We start from the raw sequence: 20,910 nt of genomic DNA, 5'->3' as shown, positions 1-20,910 counted from the left end.
AAATGACTTGCTGTAAAACCCTCAGGCAGAACCAAAAATCACACACTTAATCTGCCCACTCATACCCCAATCTCTAGGAACAGTATTAAATGATTGTATTTCTAAGATGGAGCTGAGGACTCTTACCCGGAACTTCTGATTGATGGGATAGATGACTTTTGCCTTCAGTGCAAATGCTGTGATGTTACTGTTGAAAGATGGCTCATATTCCTGGGAAGAAAGAACAAATGGCATGGGGTGCTTTCTGTAAAATGAAGGATACACCACTAAGAGTTACCAAAATGCCACATCCATTTGTAACAGTGGCCTCAGGAAGGGACCATAACAGGCACATTTAGGTCCAAGGTACTCACTTGCTAGATGGATGGGTGAATGAGTGGAGGGATAGAGGGTGGGAGGGGTAGATGGATGGAGAGGAAAATGGATGGATAGATGAGTGGATAGGTAGATGGAGAGGTGGATGTATGATAGATGGACAGATGGACAAATGGGTAGATGGATGGATGGATGAATGAATGGATGGATGGATGGATGGGAGGATGATGGAATGGTGGATGAATGAATGGATGGGTGGATGGTTGGATAGCACATTATTTAATTCCAAGTCTCCAGCTTTGGAAGAAATAAGTAATTAAATAGCATGACAATAATTAATGAGTTCTTCTAAAAATTGCGAACCACTTTAGTGGAAAAAAGGAAACACAGAATAGTTTTAGCATTGCCAAAGGCGTGAACACTTCCGCAAGGCAATGCTCATTCACACAAGACCCTGGATCAGACCCTTAAAGGAAAAGCAGTTGGGCAAGTCTTTTCACTTCTCTGAGCTTCAGTCTTCCCAGACAGAAAACAGGCAACATATCTGCCCCCAGACCGCGTAAAGCACCCAGCAGAGTAGCTGGAACAGAAGAGAAGCAAAACAATGGGCAGCTCAAAGGAATGGTAGGAAGGAGCCTCCTCTGACCACAGCTGGACAGACTTATTCACAACTGCTCTACATCCCATCCTTCCTGTATCTCTCTTGCCACGGCCGCCCCTGCACTTTGCCAGGTGGGTGTTGAATGAATGTTCTGAGAACAACCTGCAAGTGATGATGGCAAACAGGCAGGCAAGTCAGGAACCTGGCACTCCAGACCACAGGAAATCCCTCATCGGTTCTGAGCAAACTGATGGGTGAAAACTGTGCCCACATATACTTCAACACTTTCAACCACACCTTTCTGAAGAAAGAGCTCCACCACAAATGGCTATTTCCAGTTGCCAACTTGGCATAAGATAACCCATCATGGGGGACTACAGAAGGATTTATCGCTTCCTCCTCATGCGGGCATTGAAGCAGCACCTGACAGAGCCAGCAGTGTGGCCCAGGGACATCTCCAGAGCGGGTTTCACCACAATGCCCTTCTGAACAGGACATGGACGCCACATGGCAAAGGCTGGGTCTTGTCATTTCCTTCTGTACTTTATGACTCACAAAAACGGACCTAGATGTCAAGAATGGGGCAGACCACCAACATGTGCCACCTCCTTCCACTTCTGAGGGCTCCATCACAGAGGCTACTGTCTCCATTTCCCAAGAGGGGACAGGTGACACAGACCAGTTAAGCCATGAGCCCAAGGTCACACAGCTCACAAATGCCAGAACTGGGATTTGAGCTCAGATTCCCTGGCTCCAGAGTCCCTCCTCTTTAGCTGACACCTTTCTGTCTCCTTCAGATTGTGCAAATAAGAACGGGGGTGAGAGCAAGGAAGTTAAATGGGGAGTAGGTGTTTGGTTGAGAAGACTCCTGGACTGGCCATACCATGCTCCTGAGAACACAGGTCAGATCCAGTGTCGCTCCTATACCCCAACCTTCCATGTAAAGTCAACCACAAATCCCACCAGCTTCAATTCCTAAATGTCACTCACACCCATCGTGCTGGACTAAGCCACCACACAGGGCTGCAGAGCCCCCAAGCTGGCTTCCATCTGTGCACTGAGTGCCTACTGTATGCTGGGCTCTTTCTGCACTCTTGTTCATGTAATCATCACACAACAGCCAGCTCAGGGAGATCCATATGATTTCCATCCTATTTCAGGGAACAAGGCTCAGAAGTTAACATTTTCCAATTTGTTCTCTATATGGCAACCGGATGGTCTTTGAAACATGAAATCCCCATAACGGCCAGCTTCAAACCCTTCTTGGCTTCGCTGTGACCCAAGGGAGCAGAACATGGCCTGTCCCAACCCCCAGCACCTAGTTCTAACCTCTGCTTGAAGCTGTGTGGGTACAAAAAGCAAAGGGTGGTGGTAAGACAAAAAGGTTGCCTTCAGAACAGGTTATATAATTTGTGAGACCCAATACAAAATGAAAAGGGGGGGTTGCATCTGATTAAAATATGATTAAGAATTTTGGGACATGGGGCACCTACGTGGCTCAGTGGTTGAGTGCCTGCCTTTGGTTCAAGTTGTGATTCTGGGATTGAGTCCGCCATCAGGCTCCCCCTGGGAGCTTGCTTCTCCCTCTGCCTTAGTTTCTGACTCTCTCTCTCTCTGTCTCTCATGAATAAATAAGTTTAAAAAAGAAGATTTTCGGGACAGCAGAGTCCAGAAACCAGAGGTGGGGCCCTGACTGAGCATAAATCCTGTGTGGCTGTGCAGGCGGGACGCCTGGGATGCCAGCCCTGGTTGCTTTCCAGTGGAGACTCACCTGCTCGAGCAAAGCTAGGAAAGCAGAGGGCAATGTGTCTTGCTAAACTTCTTACAAACAGAGGTGAAGAGAGAGCATAGCATGGAAGGAGCAGAAAATGAGAGGAAGATGTGGTCTCTGCCCTCTAGGGGAGATAGAAAACAAAAACTGCACTTCATGTGGAAAACATAATTAGAAGAACAGGATGTAGATGCTGGGTCCACCTGGGATGTGTGGAAGCAGAACCCGGCCATGCACGTCAAAGCATGAGCCCAGCTGACACGGTACCGCAGTGTTATGAGAAGCCTGTGGGCGCATATGCGTTTCCAGCCCGTCCACCTGCAGACTGCAAGCCAGTGAAGGACTGAGGACTGACACTATGATGGTCATGGTGTTTGTCAGGAAGAAGGACCTGGAAGCACTTGGCACATAGAATCTGTGAATGAATAGACTTCTGCTGTTCTTAGTTTTTTGTTTTTGTTTTTTTTTTCCAGCTTTTCTTATTAAGTTCAGATGCCTTCCAAATTCTGATAATCTTCTCAACCGTAGCAATACAATTATATAGAAAATTGGTTGTAGTGCAAGTCTACAATGTAGAACTTCTTCAGCTGACTTGATGTATTTATTCAGAAAATTAGTGCAAGCATAATTGCAGGAAAAGAAAAGGCCTGTCACTAGTTGACACAGAGGTGTTCTTTCAGTGAGCGCACAGATGCGTCCACAGAGGAACCATCCCCTCTCCAACCGCCAGATGCCAGAGCAAAAGGACAGGGATGAAGAGAGCCAAGGCTGTGTCGTGGCACGCTGAAGAGCCTTCTGGAACATTCTGTGTGCTTTCGACTGACGTGAGCTGTTTATCAAGATAAAGTTCATGCAAGGAGCGGTGTGAACCACGAATGCCTCAGTTTTCCGTGCATTTTGGGGCATCAGAGTTGGAGCTCAGCTCACCCTGTCCAAATCGGGCCTGGCCAACATTCCTTGACAAGCTGGGTGTGCAGAAGGCAGGGCATTTTGGCAAGCAAGTCACTGGAACAGGCAGATCTTTAACTTAACTCTTGGCAATCATTAGCTTGGTCAGGGGCATCAGTTGGCATAGTTAAATGGTTAACAGGTAAAACATTACTAGGTAAACACACGAGTGGGCTGCTGGGGAAGCAGGACTCGGCTCCCCTGTGAGCACTGACCACTTGTCCTGTAGTTGGCCAACCTGTGGGTGACCCTGGGACAGCATCATTACTGTCACCGTGAAGCCAAGAAGCCAGAGGCTCAGATAGGTTGTCTCTCACCCAGCATCACATAGCAAACATCTGACAGGGCTGGGTTCCTGGGATCCAGGGGACAGCCGCGCCTCCCCACCCCAAGCCAGTGTCTTTTCACCATCTCCAGGGCCCCCCTCTGTGTGAGCGGGGTTGTGTCCATGCTTTACCATGTAAAGCATGCAATTTAGTAATTTCCGGTCTATTCCCAGATAAGTGCAGCTATTCCCGCAATCAATTGTAGAAAACTTCTATCATCTCAGAAAGAAACCCCACACCTGTTAGCTGTCACCTCTATCTCTCCTCTATCATCCCTGCCCAAGCAAGCCCCAGTCTACTCCATCTCTGTAAATGCACCTGTTGCAAACATGCCACACGAATGCGATTCTATAATACGTGGCCTTTTGTAATCGGCTTCTTTGAGTTTGTGTGAGATGTTCAGGTCCCTTCATGTGGTAGCATGTTTCAGGACTTCTTTCCTTTTTATGGTCAAAGAGTATTCCGTCAAATGGATAGAGCATGTTATGTTTAGCCACTCATCAGCTGATGGACATTTGAGTTTCCATGTTTTGGCTGAAGAGGGCTGTTAGGAACACAGTGTGCATGTTTATGTTTTTCTGTAGCTGTATGTTTCCAATGCTGTGAGCAGGGTTTTGATAACACAGGATAAAACGGACAGAAGGAGACAGATGAGAGAAAGAGAGACATCACACACCCACCTGCCACATGGACACACAGAGATGCCCATGGAGAGAGACACGAGAGAGAGAGAGAGAGAGATACACAGAGCCGCCCCAACACACACACATGCAGACACATAGCGGGAGACAGACACTTAGGGACAGAAGCAGGGAGCACGAGCTGGATACATAGCACCTCCGTGCCAGGGGCTTGCTCCTGCTTCAGCTCCAGCTCCCATGAGGGCAGCCAATCTTTCCACCAGGCTGCGTAAGGGAAGCCTGCCTCCAGAATCCTCAAGAAGAGGATATAAATAAGATCTACCTCGTGGGGCCGCTGGGAGAGATGCAGGGGGTAATTCACATGAGTGTGCACATCACTCAAAAGTGACACATGTGAAAATGCCTGGCACTCAGTAAGTGATAAAAAAATAAAATAAAACCTTTCCCAATTTCTCAGGAACCCTCTAGTGGTCTCTCTCTCTCTCTACCTGCCTAAATATCGATATTTACCTTTAGATAATTGAGGCTACTTGACCAGGATCCACGGTACTTTCTGGGGACCAGCAAGTGTCTACAAATAGCACACTTTTGGAAGAAATGCCCTTTCTCTCTCCACAGAGCTCACACACAGAGTGATGCCCTATGGGTGGGCTCAGGCTGGACAAGGTAGGGGCCAGTGAGGAAGGGACAAGGAGAATCCCACCTTTAACATGTCCATCAAGAGGCTCACAGCCTGCACTCCTGCATATTTACTTAACATTCATTTAGAATACATAAAATGAAACGGAAACAAGTAAACTTATACACAAACATTCGCAGAAGCCCTACTCAGCATAGCCAGACATGGGAAAGAACCTCCACTGTAATACCACAGTGGGCTGAGCAATTAAAAGGGATGGATTACTGATGAGTGCAACAACATGAGCAGTCTCAAAAGCAGTTTGTTGAGGCAAGGTCGGCACAAGAAAGTACACGTGAAATTCTAGAACAGTAAAACCACCATGGTGATGGGAATCACAGCAGTAGCTACTTCTGGAAGAGGCAAGGTGTGGGACCGGGGAGATGAGGGGAGGGTAAACCAGAAAGAGGCACTGGGAACTTTCTGGGGTGATGGAACATTCCAGATCAGGGTATTGGCTACCAGAGTGTATACACTCATCAAACTATAAACTTAAAATTTGTGTATTTTGCCGTATGCAAATGTTACTGCAGAAAAGCAGCCTCTTGGGACAGGACATCTGTCAGAGGCTCATCTGGATGGCATCTGTGCTGCTAGGTGCGGCATATGACCCCCAACATGTGACACAGCAAAGAAACCCAAACGTGCAGCTTACGTCCACAGCCTCCTCCTTTGACATCTGTGCTTCTCTCCTCCTCCTCCTGGATGGGGAGCCGGTTTCCGACGGGTCCTGTATGTGAGACTCTAAATTCTTGAGCAGACTCTGAGTATCGTCTTTCTAAAATCCAAAGGTGGAGGTGGAGAAAACACAGGAAAGCTGGTCAGCCTTGCACCCCATGACTTGAGCCATCTACCCCCGACCCGACACATGCTCATCTCTGTGCCTCCACCTGGCCCTCCCTCTGTGTGCAGCCTCCTGCCTCCCACCCCCCTGGGGCCAGCTACACAGCCCTCGAGACCATCCAGAAGTCAGCTTCCTGAGAAGCCCCCCTGGCTCCCCGCCTCGGGATGTCCTCAGGACCTGGAGGTCATACTTGGATCAAAAGTCACTCCATTGTTTCTTCTGGGCTGGTGGCCCCGGGTAGCCTGATCTCGGGGCGGGGTGGGGGGTGGGGGTGGTTACAGCTGAACACAGGAAATGGTACATAAATCTTAATTTTCTTGCTCTTTTCCATAATGCCATTGGATGACTTTAGGTACCCTTAAATTACAGAATGGTTTGTATCGGGAACCCTGATCTTTGTTATCGGTAGACTCTGTGTTTGTAAATTTGCTCACTTGCCGAAATGTATTTGTAACCCCAAAATCTACACTTGTGGTACTTTTGTGGTCACTCCTGAGCATGTGCAGAGTGGCGAAAATTTGAGCTGCTTGACGTCCAACGGAGAGTGAGCAAGGGCACGCCCTACCTTTCTGTGTCAGGTCTCGAATTGCAGACAAGTGTCCCTTCCATGTTCTGTTAATGCCATTATTTCCCCACATTTCTGTGTTTTCTGTTGCTAATGTGGTTATTTAAAACGAGCCCAAGGCATAGCGCTAAGTGATGTGTGGTGTTCCTAGGGCCAAAATAGCTGGCGTGCGCCTCATGGAAAAATGTGTGTGTGTGATAAGCTTCATTCAGGCACAAGGTAGGGCACTGTTGGCTGTGCATTCACTGTTAGTGCATCAACAATATGTATTACACAGGGTGTCTATAAACAGAAACACACACAAAACAAGGTTACGTATTGGCCAGCTGTGTTTCCCCTAGGAGCAATGATTTGGCATTTGCGAGTTCTCTGTTTTCCATGACTTTGTAGATCATAATGATACCAGAGACCCTGATGAAGCCCCTCTTATGGCTGCTCATGGATATAATCTTTACACTGATGAAATACCACCTTTTGTCATCCAGTTAGTCAGCAACTGTTACAAAGCAACACTAAGTGTCAAGGTTTATTCCAGTCACTGGGAATGGAATAACAAAATAAACAAAGCCCCCACCTTCGTGGAGTTTACATTCCACTGACAGAAGAGAGATGTAAGTAAACACGTAGTAAGTCATGGGTGGTAAGTGCTATAGAAAAAAAAAGATGTAGGACAGGAGAATAGATGGCAATGGGAGGGGAAGGCCTCTTGGGCAAGATGGTATTTGAGAAGAAATGTGAAGGAAGTGAGAGAGCAAGCCTCTCAGATATGTCAGGGACAAGCTTTCCATGAGAGGGCACAGCAAGTGCAAAGGCCCTGTGGCAGGAGCACACACAGCATGTCCAGGGAAGAAGCCCTTGTGGCTGTACCAGTCTGGGGTGCAGTGGAGAGGGGCAGATGATGATATTAAGGATTTAAGCATTGTTTGTTTAGCAGTTATACCTGGTCAGTATAAGAGTTCTGCAGGGAAGGACCCAATCAGATCATCCTATAAGAAGGACTCCAAGAGATAAACCTCATCCACCTCACAGGGGAGCATCATTATTTCAGGACCCTTCTACTCTCTGAGGACACAGTGAGAAGTCTGCAGCCTGGAAGTGGGCCCTCACCGGAATCCAGCCGTACTAACACCTGTTTTTGGCTTCCAGAACTGTGAGAAGAAGTTTCTGTTGTTTCTATGTCACACAGCTTATGGTATTTTTCTTATAGCGGTCTGAACAGACCAAGACGGATACCACCACCTACCTCACCAGGTGGCAGCTGACTAAATGCTATGATTCAGGCATTCCGACACACTGGGGTTGAAATCCAGCCCCTCTGTTTATTCATCACGTGACCCTGGACCAAGAACAATGTTGGGGAGCTTTGACCTCCGTACCTGGAAAGTGAGGATAATGACAGCTTCCCCCACTCACAGATTTGTTGTGGGAATACAGAACCAAAAGCCCACAAACCCTCAGCGCACCCAAGAAAGGTCTTGCACGTATTACTTCCCTCTTCACACAAGAAGCCAGTGTCTCACAATGTCCTTCAATCATCAGTGGGATGGGACAACCTCACACGGACCTGCAAGCATCTTGCACTATACTACTTTCATGCAACCTTCATCACGCCTTTCCAGCAAAACACTCCCCCGAAATCAGCGGCAATAAAAAAGAGCCCTGCTGGACTTGCCTCCTTCTTGCATGGGCCAGGAATCCAAGGAAAAAAGAGCAAACACCTCATCTCAGATCCTACCAGACTTTATCTCTCAACAAGATCAAAGGAGCAAAGACCCAAGAAAGTGATCACACCACGACTGCTGTATGCCTGCCATCTCCACACAGCATCCAATTCCGTCACAAGGGTCACGGGAAGCATCCATGAATCCCCCCTTCTGTGACCACTGACACCCATGGAGAATGCAGTGACTTTGGGCTGAGCCATACATCTGTCACTTTGGCAAGTCACTGAACCGCACTGTGCCTCAGTTTCCTCAAATGCAAGATGGGGTCATCAACAGAACAAACTCACAAAGCTGTTCTGGGGATTAATGAGATAATTCAGGTAGAGGGTCCAGCTCAATGAGCTGCACACAGTCCGCAACCCCCAAGTGCTAGCATTATGGACGCTATTCTTTCCCGTCACCCAACTCACCAGGTTGTGCTATGATTACAAGTTCACTTGAGTGCCACCATTTCCTGGAGGCTGTGAACCTCCAGCAGCAAGAGCAGGCCCGAGGACCGTGGACCCGAGGACCCGAGGACCGTGTGCGGCTGGCACACTGGTCGCACTTTCACGGCAGGGATGGATGAGGGAATGAAGGCGTGAATGCACGCCAGTGTGGCAGCTGGGGCTGGAGAGCCTAGCGAGGTAGCTCCCGGGGCAGGCAAGCAGCAGATGGACAGGGGTGGGGATCCCAGCCCTCCTGTCCACCTCGCCCGGCCGGGCCCCTGGGCCAGCGGCGAGTCCAGGCCCTTCAGGCTGCAGATGAGGAGCCTGGGGCCTCGGAGGGCTTTCGAGGCTTCTGTGGCCGCGCACAGCGGAGTCGCACGGAGCGGCCACTTCCCGGGGACCCCAGGCCGGTGCGCTCCTGTCGCTGCGCTGCTCCCCCTCTGCACTGGGTCTGCAGCCCCTTCCTGGGCCAGAAGGGAAGCGGGGCAGGAGCCGGTGTGCCCAGCGCCAGCGAGGTCGCTGCAGCGCCGACGGGGCGCTGGAGACCCGCGCGCGCGCCCCTGACGCCCGCCCCCCGCGCGCCCCCGGCCCGGACCCACCTGGCGCCGCGGGCGCGGCCGGGAGGCGCGGCGGCCCAGCCAGAGCCCGAGGCCCAGGCCGAGCGCGGCGCCCAGCAGCACGGCGGGGGCCAGCAGCGCGGGCGCCGGCCACCCCGCGTCCCGGCCCAGCGGCAGCCGCGCGTCGCTCTCGCAGGCCGCCGCGCCCCGGGCCATCGGGGGCGCTCAGGCGGCGGCCCGGCCGCATCGTCCCCGCCGCCGCGCGCCGCCCCGGCCCGCCGTCCCGGCCGCCGTCCCCGCCAGCTCGGCGCCAGCGGGCCCGCGGCCACGAGCAGACGAGCGGCGGAGGAGCAGCACGGCCGACGGCCCCGGCCAGCGCGCTCTCCCCCCTCCCGCCCCGTCCCCTGCCCCGCGCCGCCCCGCCCCGCCCCGCCCCGCCCCGCCGGAGGGAGGAGCCTGCGCCGTCCGCCCGGAGCCTGGAGGCGCCCCCGCCCGGGCGGGCTCTCGCACTGAGCAAGCCTGGCGAGGCGCGCTCTCCGCCCGCCCGGACCTCCCGAGGAGTCTCCTGGCCTCCAGGCTTCCCCCGAGGGAAGGGGGGGCCCGCCACTGGGAGGTCCCTAGGGTAAGTGCATTGAGCGTTTAGCTTGTGCTACGCATGTAGCCCGCTGAGGTCACTAACTTTCTCCAACAGCCCTCTTAGACGGGTTCTAATCTCTGCCCATCCTCCGGGTGAGGAAGCTCTGGGTCGGAGCGGCCAAGTGACCTCCTGAGGGTCCGACTCCTGTCCTGCTCCAACCTGCACCACAGTCCGCCACCACCTCTGAACTTGTTAGCCTGAAGCCTCCTCTTTTAATCCCATTCTTCCATGGAGAGTCAACCCTTTCTTCTATGATGCTACGTAGAGAGATGGTTACACGCAGCCCCCGCCAGGAAGGAGACATTGCGTGGTTCAGCCCCGTTCGCTCAGCCTTTACAGAGCACCTGCTCATGGAGCCAGCACGGGCCAGCAACGAGCCAGACAAGGTCCTGATATTGAGGATCTCGTGGCTGTGCGGGGAGATAAGCAACCAGGTGAATTCAGCATCTGTTCTCTCCTTGAGCAAACACTACTGAGCAGCTACGGGATGCTAGCTCTGGTCCTGCGTGTCCTGGGGATATGGCAGTGAACACACACACTTATACTCACACACACCTTTGGGGCTTAATTCCCCATGACTGCCAAGGCAGGAGTGCCACAGGGATCCACCTCAACGGAAAAGGGCCTTTTGTATCTTTAATCTGGATGTTCGGCTTAAGTTTCTAGTTTTTAAATCATCACCTCATCAACCTTCTGGGTGGGCAAGACAGGGCCTATTATCCAGACTTAATTTTTATAGAAGAAGAAATGGACAGCGAGAGAAGAGAAGTTGCTCATTCAAGGTCTGGAAACTAGGAAATGAGACAGGTGTATGAACAGCTGTGTCTGGTTGGCTGCAGGGCTCACACCCTCTGCTACACAGGGCTGTTTAATGCTTCCTTCAAAGCATCTCCAAGGCTTCTGGGAATGTGTATGGGATAATAGCCTGAAGCTCTTGCTTTTTACGCTATTTCTTTGGATACTCAGAATGTAGTGTTTTTTGCATTTTACTTCATTGTAAAGTTGTTTGTATATTAAAATTATCCTTTGAATGACCCATGTCAAATAGAACTGACGCTCCAGCAATATGCTAGCATCTAGCCTTTGACCTTGTCTCACTCCTGGCACTCTGCCAGGTACCCCCAGAGCAGTGTACCTCTTGTGGGAAGCCTGGCTAATACATTTTCAGAGTCTCAAACCTCACTGCCTTGTCCATGTTGAGGGAGGGAGGGCCTGTCCTTGGAGGGGTTGGGGGTGAAGGAACTCACAGATGCCAGGCTTCCTGGCCTGAGCCTGCATGACCAGGTGCCCTGCAGAAGAGGAGCCTTCTCCTCAAGGAGAGGTCCCTGAAGACTCAGGGGACGCAGAGGGAAGCAGAGAGAAGCAGAGAAACTGCTCTCCCTGGTCCTCTCCCAGGATCTGTCTCCCCACCTCCTTGCCTCCCTTGGCAAGGCACAACCCTATCCCCATGAGAGTCCAAGGAGTTTGCTCAGCTGCTGAGCCCTGGCTCCAGACGCCAAATCTCCTCTGGTTCCCTGGAGTCGTCCCAGAGTGGCTGGCCTGACAATCTGCCTGCCCTGGAAGTTGGTGGGTACCTGGCCAGGTGCAGGGGCTGATCCACAGCAAGCGCTCAGGCAGCAGGAGGCGAAAGTGGCTGAACTAAATCCAATAGGAAGTGAGAGTGGCCTTTCCCTCTGGCTCCTGATCGGCCAGGCTCCCTCCCAGCCCACCCGTGCTGTCCTGTCCCGTCCTGGCTCTCCAGCACACAAGGCTCTCTGCCTCTCGGAACGCTTCTCGGTTCTCAAATAAGGGGCTGGAGGGTCTGGAGCAGCCTCCGGGTTCAGCCCGGTGTGTGCGTGCGTCAGGGAAGGCTTCCTGGAGGAGGTGGTTCTGCGCTGAGAACTCGGGCAGGCATCCGTGGAGGAGCGCTTGGAATCCCTGAGCTCTTTGGGAGCAAAGGAGTGACGCGATCTGCTTCGGATCTGGGTGGAGCTGAGGCTCCCGGGCGGGGCGCGAGCAAACCCCAGTGGCGCGGCCGCGCTCCCTCCCTCTCACGCCGGTCCCCTCCCCGCCCCCTCCCCGCCGCCTCCCCGCCCTCCAGCCGCAGATGCCCGAGTCGGTTCCAGAAAACTTTCCGGGGCGGCTCGCACTGAGCATGCTCCGCGGCGGGGCGGGCCTGGGGTCCGGAAGCTCCGGAGGCTCCGGCGCGCCCGCAGCTGCGGGGTCCCAGGTGCCGAGGGCGATGGGCTCGGGGGGCGCCGCGGGGCGGGCCACGTGGGTGCTGGCCGGGGGCCTCCTGGCGGCCGCCCTGGCGCTGCCCGCAGGGCCCGGGGCCCCAGGAGGCGGGTTCCCCGCGGGCCCGGGGCTCCTCGAGCGCCCCCTGGGCCGGCAGCGCCCCCCGGACCCCCCAGCGGCTGCCGGTGCGGGGCCCCTGCGGACCGCGCAGGTAAGGAAGGCCGCCCCACCTCCTCCTGTGGCACTGGAGTCGCCGCTTCGTCTACACCCGCGGCGGCGGGGAGGCCCCTTCGAGTGAGGGAGATTGGGGGGGGGGTGGGCAGGGTCGGAGCGGGATGCTTCGGGTGTACCTCAGTGCGTGGCGCGCAGGCCCGCAGCGCCCCAGGGAAGGTGGAGCCCCACGCGGGGCTGTGACCTGTGCAGGGCGAGTCGGTTCTCTTCTTGTGCCTCCGATTCCTGGGCCCTAAGCCTTTGCAGCTTCTACCCCACAGGTGGGTGCTCTACCCCGCAGGTGGGTGGAGGCTCGGCGCCTTCCTGGAGGCATCGTGCCTGCAGAGGTGAGCACATCCCCGAGTGTAAGCGGTTTGTTGGAAGAACAGTTGGGATTATTGGCTGGAGTTTTACTGACAGCCCCATCTTGGTCGCTGAATTTATCCACTTCCCATCAGTCCCTCCCTCTGTGGCCCTAAATTTGGGGATGCACAGAGCCCTGGCTGTCTCCCTAGATTCCTCCAAAGCTGGCCACCAGTTTTTCTGGATGCTCTGGGATGCCTGCAACCCCCCTCTCAGCCCCGAGATTCATCCTCACCCCTTAGCCTCTGGCCTTTGGTGACCACTTCTTCTGGTTCTCCTCCACCCTCTAATTTGTGTTCTCCATCACCCATTTCCCCCCATGGCTGGTGTCCTGGATGGGTGATCTGCCCACGGGTGTACCGGTGACCACTTCCCTTCCCAGTCCGCAACCCCTCCCACCGACCCCTGGCAGAGCTAGGATTCTGTTCTTAGGCCTGCGCTGTTCAGTGGCCTCTCCCCTCATTCACTGCCTTGGGGTCCTCGCTGTCCTTCCCCAGGGCCCAGCTCCTCTGATCCTGTTGGGTTCTCTACCTGCAGGCCCCAAGGTGCTTGCTACACTTGCTACACGTTTTAAATCTGTAAATCTCTTAAAGGAGATTCTTTTCATTTTCTATTATTAGGTTTTCACTGAAGAAGACTAAGTAATAACACTATGTCAATTTACTGAGCTTTAAATTACACATTTCAAGAGCTTGATGGCCACATGTGTTAGAGGCTGCTATATTGGACAGCCCAGACTATGGAACATCCTCACCGTGGTGGAAAGTTCTATCAGAAGTTTGTTGGAAGGAGAGAAGGCCCGTGAAGGGTTGAGTGGACAAGAGGTTCTGAGTCATCCATTCACTTCCAGTGCTCATGGACGGCTTTCCAGGTGCCAGGCTCAGTTCTGGGTGCCCGGGATATAAGAGAACAAGACAGCCTCTCTTCTTAAGACATCAGCATTCTTAGGGCAGGAGAAGGAAACTAGACAGTGGTGATTTAGGGTGCAGAGAGATATAGAGTGGACTGGGAGAGATGGGGATGCGCACTCTCTAGTCGAGTGGCCAGGGAGATTCCTCTGAGGAGGTGATGGGTGAGCCGTGCCCTGAGTGGAATGAGAAGGGCAAGGTCATGTCCAGGAGAAGCGCTTTCCTAAGTGCTGTGATAGTGAGGCCAGAGGTCAAGTGTGCTTGGTGTCGTCTAGGACCAGCAAGGAGGCCTGGGGGCTGCCAGAGCAAGGACAGGGGTGGAATAGGTGAGGCCAGAAGGGTGAGGAGGGGCCAGATCAGGAAAGGCCCTGTGGCTTTTGCTCAGGATCCCGGCTCTTATTCTGAATAAGATGGAAGCCATGTGGGTTTTGAGCCAGAAAGCAGCATACTGTGGCTCACCTTTTTAAAGCACCCCGGTGGTAGGGGTGAGGATAAAGGACAAGGGCAGAAGTGTCAGCAAGAGAGGGGACGGGTGGGAGACCGGGCCAAGACGGAGGAGTACTGGACCAGGGTGGTTGTTAACGGTGGGCTGCTAGCTGTGGGGTTTCTGATGTATTTCGAAGGTGAAGCCAGTGGGATTTGCTGGGATTGGCTATGAATTGACAGAGAGAAAGAGAGGAGTCAAGGGGAAGCCAAGGCTTTCAGCCTGAGCAAGTGGAAGAATAGGGACACCAGTGGCTAATACGCTGAAGCCTCACGGGGCCATTGGGATTTCTGCTCTGGTCTTGCTGAGTTTGACCAGGTGGCTGTGTACAGTAGAGCGTGGGGCGAGCAAGTCTGGATTTGGGTGAGGGATCGGAGCTGGAGCTTTACACCGGGTGGCAGTCAGTGTAGGAGTGGCTGAGCTCACCTGGGGAGTGAGTATGGCTCAGGGAGATGGAAGCCTGAGGGCAGAGCCCAGAGCCCATGGCCAGGAAGGAGGAGATGAGAACAAGCAGCAGGTATGACAGGAAGGGAACCCAGACTGTGACCCAGAGGCCTGGGGAGGAGAAGGCCCAGCGTGGGCAGACTAATGCCCCCCAAAGCCATCTGCATCCCAATCCCCAGAACCAGTGAATGTGTCAGGTTACCTGGCCAAGGGGAATTAACATCCAAGGTGGAATTCCAGTTGCTAGTCGGTGGACCTTAAAGGAGTGAGCTTTTCATGGATTATCTGGGTGGTCCCGATGTAATCACAAGGGGCCAGGAGTGTAGAAGAGAGGGTGGAAGAAGGTCACAGTGATGTGGGATGAGGATGCTGCTCTTGACGCTGTGTGCAGGGAGGATGGAGACTTGGCCATTGAACAGGGCCTTGCAGAGGTCATGGTGACCTTGACAGGGGGCTGCTGTTTTGGAGAGAGGGATAACCAGGGAGGGGAAGGCCCGGCATTGAAAGGGGCCATGGACTGACACCTGAGCATGGTCTCTGTGAGAGCAGGCTGCTTCACTTGGCCGAGGGGCCCCCAGAGAGGCACCCCCGGGCTGGCGACACCCAGAAACCAGGGAGACCTCTGAGAGTATGGCAAAGGGCCCCTGGCACCTGGGGCTACCGAAGGCCTTTGTGGATTGTTTGCTCCTTTGGAACCTGCCCCTGCCTCTCGCATGGTGGAAATGTTTGTTGGGAAGGAGACCACCAGCCCTCTGCGAGGTCAGGGACCACATCTGCTTTGCTCACCTGGTGGTGTGGAGCCTGCCATACAGCAAATGCAAGTTGAAAGGGTGGCTGGGAAATTCCAGAGGGCAGGCCATGTACAGACGTGCAGTTGTGTGGGTGTGGGGTGCACCTTGGAGCCACCAAGCACTCCAGAGACCTCACAAATACATATTGTGTGAGTTAACCGGCTTTCTTTTTTAGAAGAGTTTTGGATTTTAGAAAAATTGAGCACATAGGACAGAAGGTTCCCATGCATCTGCCTCAGTTCCCACATACAGTTTTCCCTCTTACTGACTTTTCTTTTTTTTTTAGATTTTATTTATTTATTTATTTGACAGAGAGAGAAAGAGAATGAGCTCACAAAGGAGGGGGAGCAGCAGGCGGAGGGAGAGGGACAAGCAGACTCCCCGCTGAGCAGGGAGCCCGAAGCAGGACTGAATCCCAGGACCCTGGGATCATGACCTGAGCCCAAGGCAGAAGCTTAACTGACCAAGCCACCCAGGTGGCCCCCTTCCCTGCCCCCCCTTACTAACTTCTTACACTAGGATGGTACATTTGTGGCAGTTAATCACTCAGATTGATAGATTATTGTTAAAGGCCATAGTGTATTCAGACTTCTTAGCTTGTTTTTGTTTTTGTTTTTAACCTAATGCCCTTTATCTGTTCTAGGAGTGCATCCAGGGCACGCAGTTACTTTTGGTCTTCATACCTCGTACCTCACACCCTTTAGGCTCCTCTTGGAGCTTCAGACTTTCTTTATTTCTGATGAACTTCGCAGTTTTGCAGAGCCTGTCGGGTGCTTCATTGGCTGCCGCATCCCAGGGTTTGCCTGGGTGCATCCTCTCATCATGGTTCATAGCTGTTGGCCTTGACCATGGCCTCCTGGCTAGAGTGGTGGTGGCCGGGTTTCTCCACTGAGAAATACCCCCTTTTCCCTGTTTCTGTGCTATGCTTCTTAGGAGGAGGGCACAGCCTGGCTCTGTGCTGTTATCATGAGATTTTTCTCCTGCCAGATGGCAGCAGAGACTACTCTTGAGGAAGAGGTGCCTCTTTCTGCCTTGTGGAAGGCACTTTCTGGACGTGGTGGCCCTGCTGGCCACACGCTGCTGTGTAAGAAGACTTGGGTCCCCTCACATTAGGTATGAGGGGCTGGGAAGACCTGCAAAGCAGCTCCGAGGCATGGCTCCTGCTGCCCGGTCTGTGTTACTTTGGTGTGATGCAGAGACGTGTGCTTCTGCTTGGAAGAGATGAAAGAGCACAGGGGGCATGGAGAGACCGGAGACTCTCCCTGCCCTGCCCGTGGGGACACCACTCCCCTCCTCAAGGCCACCAAGGCTGACACTTCAGTACATCTTTCTAGATTTTTCAACATAATATATGGTCATGGCATATTAAGTCGTGTGCTGTTAATCATATAATTATTCATTAAATATGTAATTAATATGAACTGTTTTATTAAACATCACGTATACTTTGTATGTTAAACATAGAAATGAATATGTGTAGATAAATAGGCATACAAGTAAAAATTACTATATATAAATAAATATATCTTTAAATGAATATGTAAACACAATTAGTAGATACACAATAGACTTAAAGGATAAAAATCCATTTTTATTAAGTGGGATCATATAGTTTTGCAACCTAGTGATTTCACTTGAATCTTAATGTTTTTACTAGGTCAACATAGATCTTTATTTATTGGTTCCATTTATTCATGTTTGCAATGCTGATAAAACACACATCACCTAAAACTGACCATTTTAAACATCGTTAAGTATATGGTTCAGTGACATTAAGCGCGTTCACACTGTTGTGGAGCCACCACGAACCTCCGTCTCCAGAACTCTTTGTCTCAGCAAAGCTAGAACTCTGTGCAGGTGAAACACTACCTCCCCCAGTCCCCCTCCTGCGGCCCCCCTCCCCCGGTCCCCTCCCCTAGCAGCACCACCACCCTTCTTTCTGTCTCTGTGGATCATTTGTCTTTTTGTGGCTGGCTTATTTCCCCGAGCACGATGTCATCAGGGTTTGTCCGTGTGGTAGCAGGTGTCAGAATGTCCTTCCTTTGAGGCTGAAGAACTTTCCTTCGTCTGGATGAACTGTATTTTGCTTCTCCACTGTTCTGTCCATCTGTGGACACTTGGGCTGCTTCCACATCTTGACTCTTGTGACTCATGGTGCTGTGATACCTCATTGTGATCCCACTTTCAGCCCTTTAGGGTGTGCCCCTATGTGTTGTATTGCTTAAAATGGGTTTTTTTGGTGATGAGTCTGGTGTGGACATGGAATAGGAAAAGCATGGGAAAGAGGAGGGGGCTGCTTGCACAGGTTCTGGAGGAGGGAAGCACGCTGCTCGGGGGCCACATGGGCAGAGGGAGAGAGGATCCTTGGGCAAGTGTCTCTGCAAGGATCCAGGGAAGAAGGGGTTTCACTGGTGATTTGAGTACCATGAGGTCACGGGATGGCAGGAGGGAGGCAGGAAGAGCTCGGGGCTGGGTCTCATGCAAGGCTGGCCAGGTCTGGCTTCTTCTCTGCCTTCTCTGCCTGTGTCCTCACCTGTCCCTGCATTTCCCATCTCTTTGTCCCTCCATGAGTGGATGTCATATTCCAGCCCTGTGGACCGGCCTCTTCCTTGTAGCCGGGAAAGCTGGTGTATGTCATCCCAGGAGAGCTGCTTCAGCCTGGGGTCTCTACAGAGTGAGTCTGAAACACACGGCTCTCAGTGGCCAAGGGCCCGGGCTTGTGTGACCACAAGCAAAGGATATAGGGAAAGCCTTCCAAGTGGGCAGAGACAGTGGCCGCACAGTTTCCTCTCAACCCCATGCTCTCCTGCCCAAGTGAGGGCTCTTCCAGCCATAGGAACTAGCTGAGGCCAGAATGTCCCACTCAGCTCTTGTGGTCTTCACTGCTTGCACATATCCTTTCTCACTCCATTATGTGCAAACCAGCACATCCAGAGCTGGGCTGCGTGCGTTCAACGCTGGTTGTGGGACCTGCAGGGAGTTATCTAGTTATCTGTGTGTGGGGATCTTACTGTAAAGAGAGAATGATATTTCCCTGGCTTATCATAAAGACTATTCATATATTAGAGTGCACAGCAGGGGACCCAGCTCATTTAGAGGGCTCCAGCCAGGGCAGTTTTTTTTTTTTTTTAATAATTATTATTATTGTATTATTTTCTAGTAGAAAGATCTGGGCCTTTCTGGAAGCTGCTATTTTACAAAGGTGGGCTGGGAGAGTTGGCCCAGCCCCATTTGGACATGTGTCATCACTGAGCAAAGTGAAGCAAGCTGGGAGGAGGCTTTGGGGTCTTCACTTTTTTAGATGAGGGTCTGAGACTCAGGCTGAGAGACTTGGCCAAGGACACACAGCAAGGGAATGGTTCCACCCACAACCTAGTTCTCTGGACTCCTTATCTGGTATTTTATGAGTCACTCCATAGGAACTTGCAAGGTCTGGGGAATTCAGAGGCTGGGGGTTCAACCAGTGTCACAGGGTTAGAAAGAAGCTGAGCTGGGATTCGAACTCAGGTCTGAGAACATGAAGTTTTGACCACACAGTGCTGCCTTCCCGGACAGCTTCCCAAATGCAGTTACGACCAAGTTGCTGGCCATTGTGGGAAAGAGGAGGTAATCCTGTATTCCTGGTGGGGATGGTCCACCTAGAAAAATTAATTTCAGATTTCTGGATAAAAGCGCAACTCATCTCTGTGTGAGCCATTTACGAGAAGACTTTCAATCACTTCTTAGGAGCATTTCTTCATTAGTGACTTTTGCCTTCTGAATTTTTTAGGACTTACCCCGTTTGATTTGGCGCAGTGTGGAAAGCTCTCGCTTTAAAACTGAAGGTAAGTTTTTCTTCTGCTTGGTTTTTCGTTGCTTTGACTGCAAAGGAAAATTGGACCCTAAAGCCAAAACCCTCCTGCCTCCACCTCCTTCACACTCCACTGCTCTGCCTCCCTTGGGCAAATATGACCTATCATCCTGGGACCCTACAGAGCAAGGGCAGTGTGTTGCCCCTCCAGCAGCTGGCTGGAGCTGTAGTGTGCGGAACAGGATTCCCAGTAAGGTGGCCTGTCCCTATTCTTCCCCAAAGGAGTCTGATGAATACAGAATGTGCAAAGACTACAGAATGAGTTTCCTGCGGCTGTTTTCACAAATCACAAACTTTGTGGCTTAAAACAATGCAGACTTAACTCTCTTAGTGTTCTGGAGGGCAGAAGTGTGGAACCCATATAGCTGGGCTGAAGTCAAGGTGTGGGCAAGGCCGCACTCGCTCCGAGGCTCTGGGGAGAATGTTTGCTGCTTTTCCAGCATCCGTGGCTGCGCTCCTCACCTTCCTTGGATCCCGGCCCCTTCCTCCATCCTGGAGCCAGCAGGCCAGCATCTTGCCTCAGTGGTCAGGTGGCCGCCTTCTCTTCTGCCTGTCGGCGCCCCCTCTGCCTCTGTCTCATAGGGACACCTGGGATTACATTTCCCACCCCCCTAGATAATCCAGGCGATTTCCTCCGATCAACAACCTTAGTGTAATCACGTTTGGGAAGCCCTTGTTGTGTACAAGGTGACATATTTACTGGTTCCCTGGACTGGCGTCTGTGATCACTCAGCCGATCAACCAGGTGATGGAAATTGAGCTGAAACTCACCTACGAAAAACAGAACTTGCTCATCTTACACCTGAGCCACTAGGCGTGGGCACTGCTGGCTCCAGGGGCTCGGCCTGCCGGGGCTACATCTTTCTTTTTCCATCTCAGCCCTGCTCTCCTGTGGTTCCCTCATTCCTGGGAGCCTTTGGGAGCAGTAGAGGAAGACTTCCCAGTAGCTTGGCAGGAGTTCTAGGGAAGACCGGTGGGCTCGGCCTGAGGCCTCTCCCTGTCCCCAAGCCTGTCACTGGGGCTGGGGGAAGGAGTATTCTGGGTTCTGTGCCTCATTCTGCCTCTTGGGGACCGGGATGGGCTGGGGTCCAGGCTGGCCCGCTTGTCTGCAGAGGTGGAGCAGGATGCTTACTGAGTAGAGGAGGCGCTGCAAAACCATCTTTCCACCCAGAGTCCACTTGGCACAGACTGTGAATACACCTTCCTCAAAGATCCTGATTTATACCAGGGATAGACAGATCTCACTTACTTGGAGAATTAAAAAGTGTTTCCTTTGTCTTTTGTTACTCTCTGCACACTTTATATTTTACAAAATCCAGTATTTTCTTTTGAGTAAAATAGGTTGAGGTGATCTTACTGCATTCATAGAGACCTTTTATTCATTCAGTAGCCAAACTCGTTGGTGAAAGGGAGCCCAATGTGCTACTCTGTGACTGCATTAAGAGCAGGGGACAGGCATTAGGGCCACTAGGAGGGACTTCAGGGAGGGCTTCCTGGAGGAGGTACTCCTCACAGAGTCCTGAGAACTGAGTTTAGCAGGGCAAAGGGGATGGAAGGAGAGGCTTCCAGGCACATGGCAACCAGAGGCAGGAGAATGAGGGTGTAGCCAA

General features: G+C 52.3%; 2 protein-coding genes across 7 annotated transcripts in view; one reads left to right on the top strand and one right to left on the bottom strand.

Moving 5' to 3' along the window:
- EVC (EvC ciliary complex subunit 1) overlaps nucleotides 1–9,615 on the bottom strand; it is a 69,225-nt gene extending 59,610 nt beyond the window's left edge. For 2 of the 3 annotated variants that reach the window (XM_025437106.3, XM_025437107.3), the window contains exons 1-3: nucleotides 9,442–9,615; nucleotides 5,937–6,059; nucleotides 127–210 (exon numbers count right to left, since the gene is read on the bottom strand). In XM_025437106.3, the coding sequence (XP_025292891.1) occupies nucleotides 127–210; nucleotides 5,937–6,059; nucleotides 9,442–9,615 (381 nt within the window). Of the gene's footprint in view, nucleotides 1–126; nucleotides 211–5,936; nucleotides 6,060–8,824; nucleotides 8,863–9,441 lie in introns of those variants that run through there. The other variant, XM_049108636.1, reaches the window with a different exon arrangement.
- Nucleotides 9,616–12,242: 2,627 nt separating this feature from the next.
- EVC2 (EvC ciliary complex subunit 2) overlaps nucleotides 12,243–20,910 on the top strand; it is a 126,226-nt gene continuing 117,558 nt past the window's right edge. For all 4 annotated transcript variants that reach the window (XM_049108634.1, XM_049108632.1, XM_025437421.3 and 1 more), the window contains exons 1-2: nucleotides 12,243–12,461; nucleotides 19,220–19,274. In XM_049108634.1, the coding sequence (XP_048964591.1) occupies nucleotides 12,258–12,461; nucleotides 19,220–19,274 (259 nt within the window). In that variant the 5' untranslated portion in view covers nucleotides 12,243–12,257. The remainder of the gene's footprint in view (nucleotides 12,462–19,219; nucleotides 19,275–20,910) is intronic.

The sequence above is a fragment of the Canis lupus genome, chromosome 3 (assembly GCF_003254725.2).
Source record: "Canis lupus dingo isolate Sandy chromosome 3, ASM325472v2, whole genome shotgun sequence".
Lineage (NCBI taxonomy): Eukaryota > Metazoa > Chordata > Mammalia > Carnivora > Canidae > Canis > Canis lupus.
This window is presented reverse-complemented; position numbering and strand designations above follow the sequence as displayed.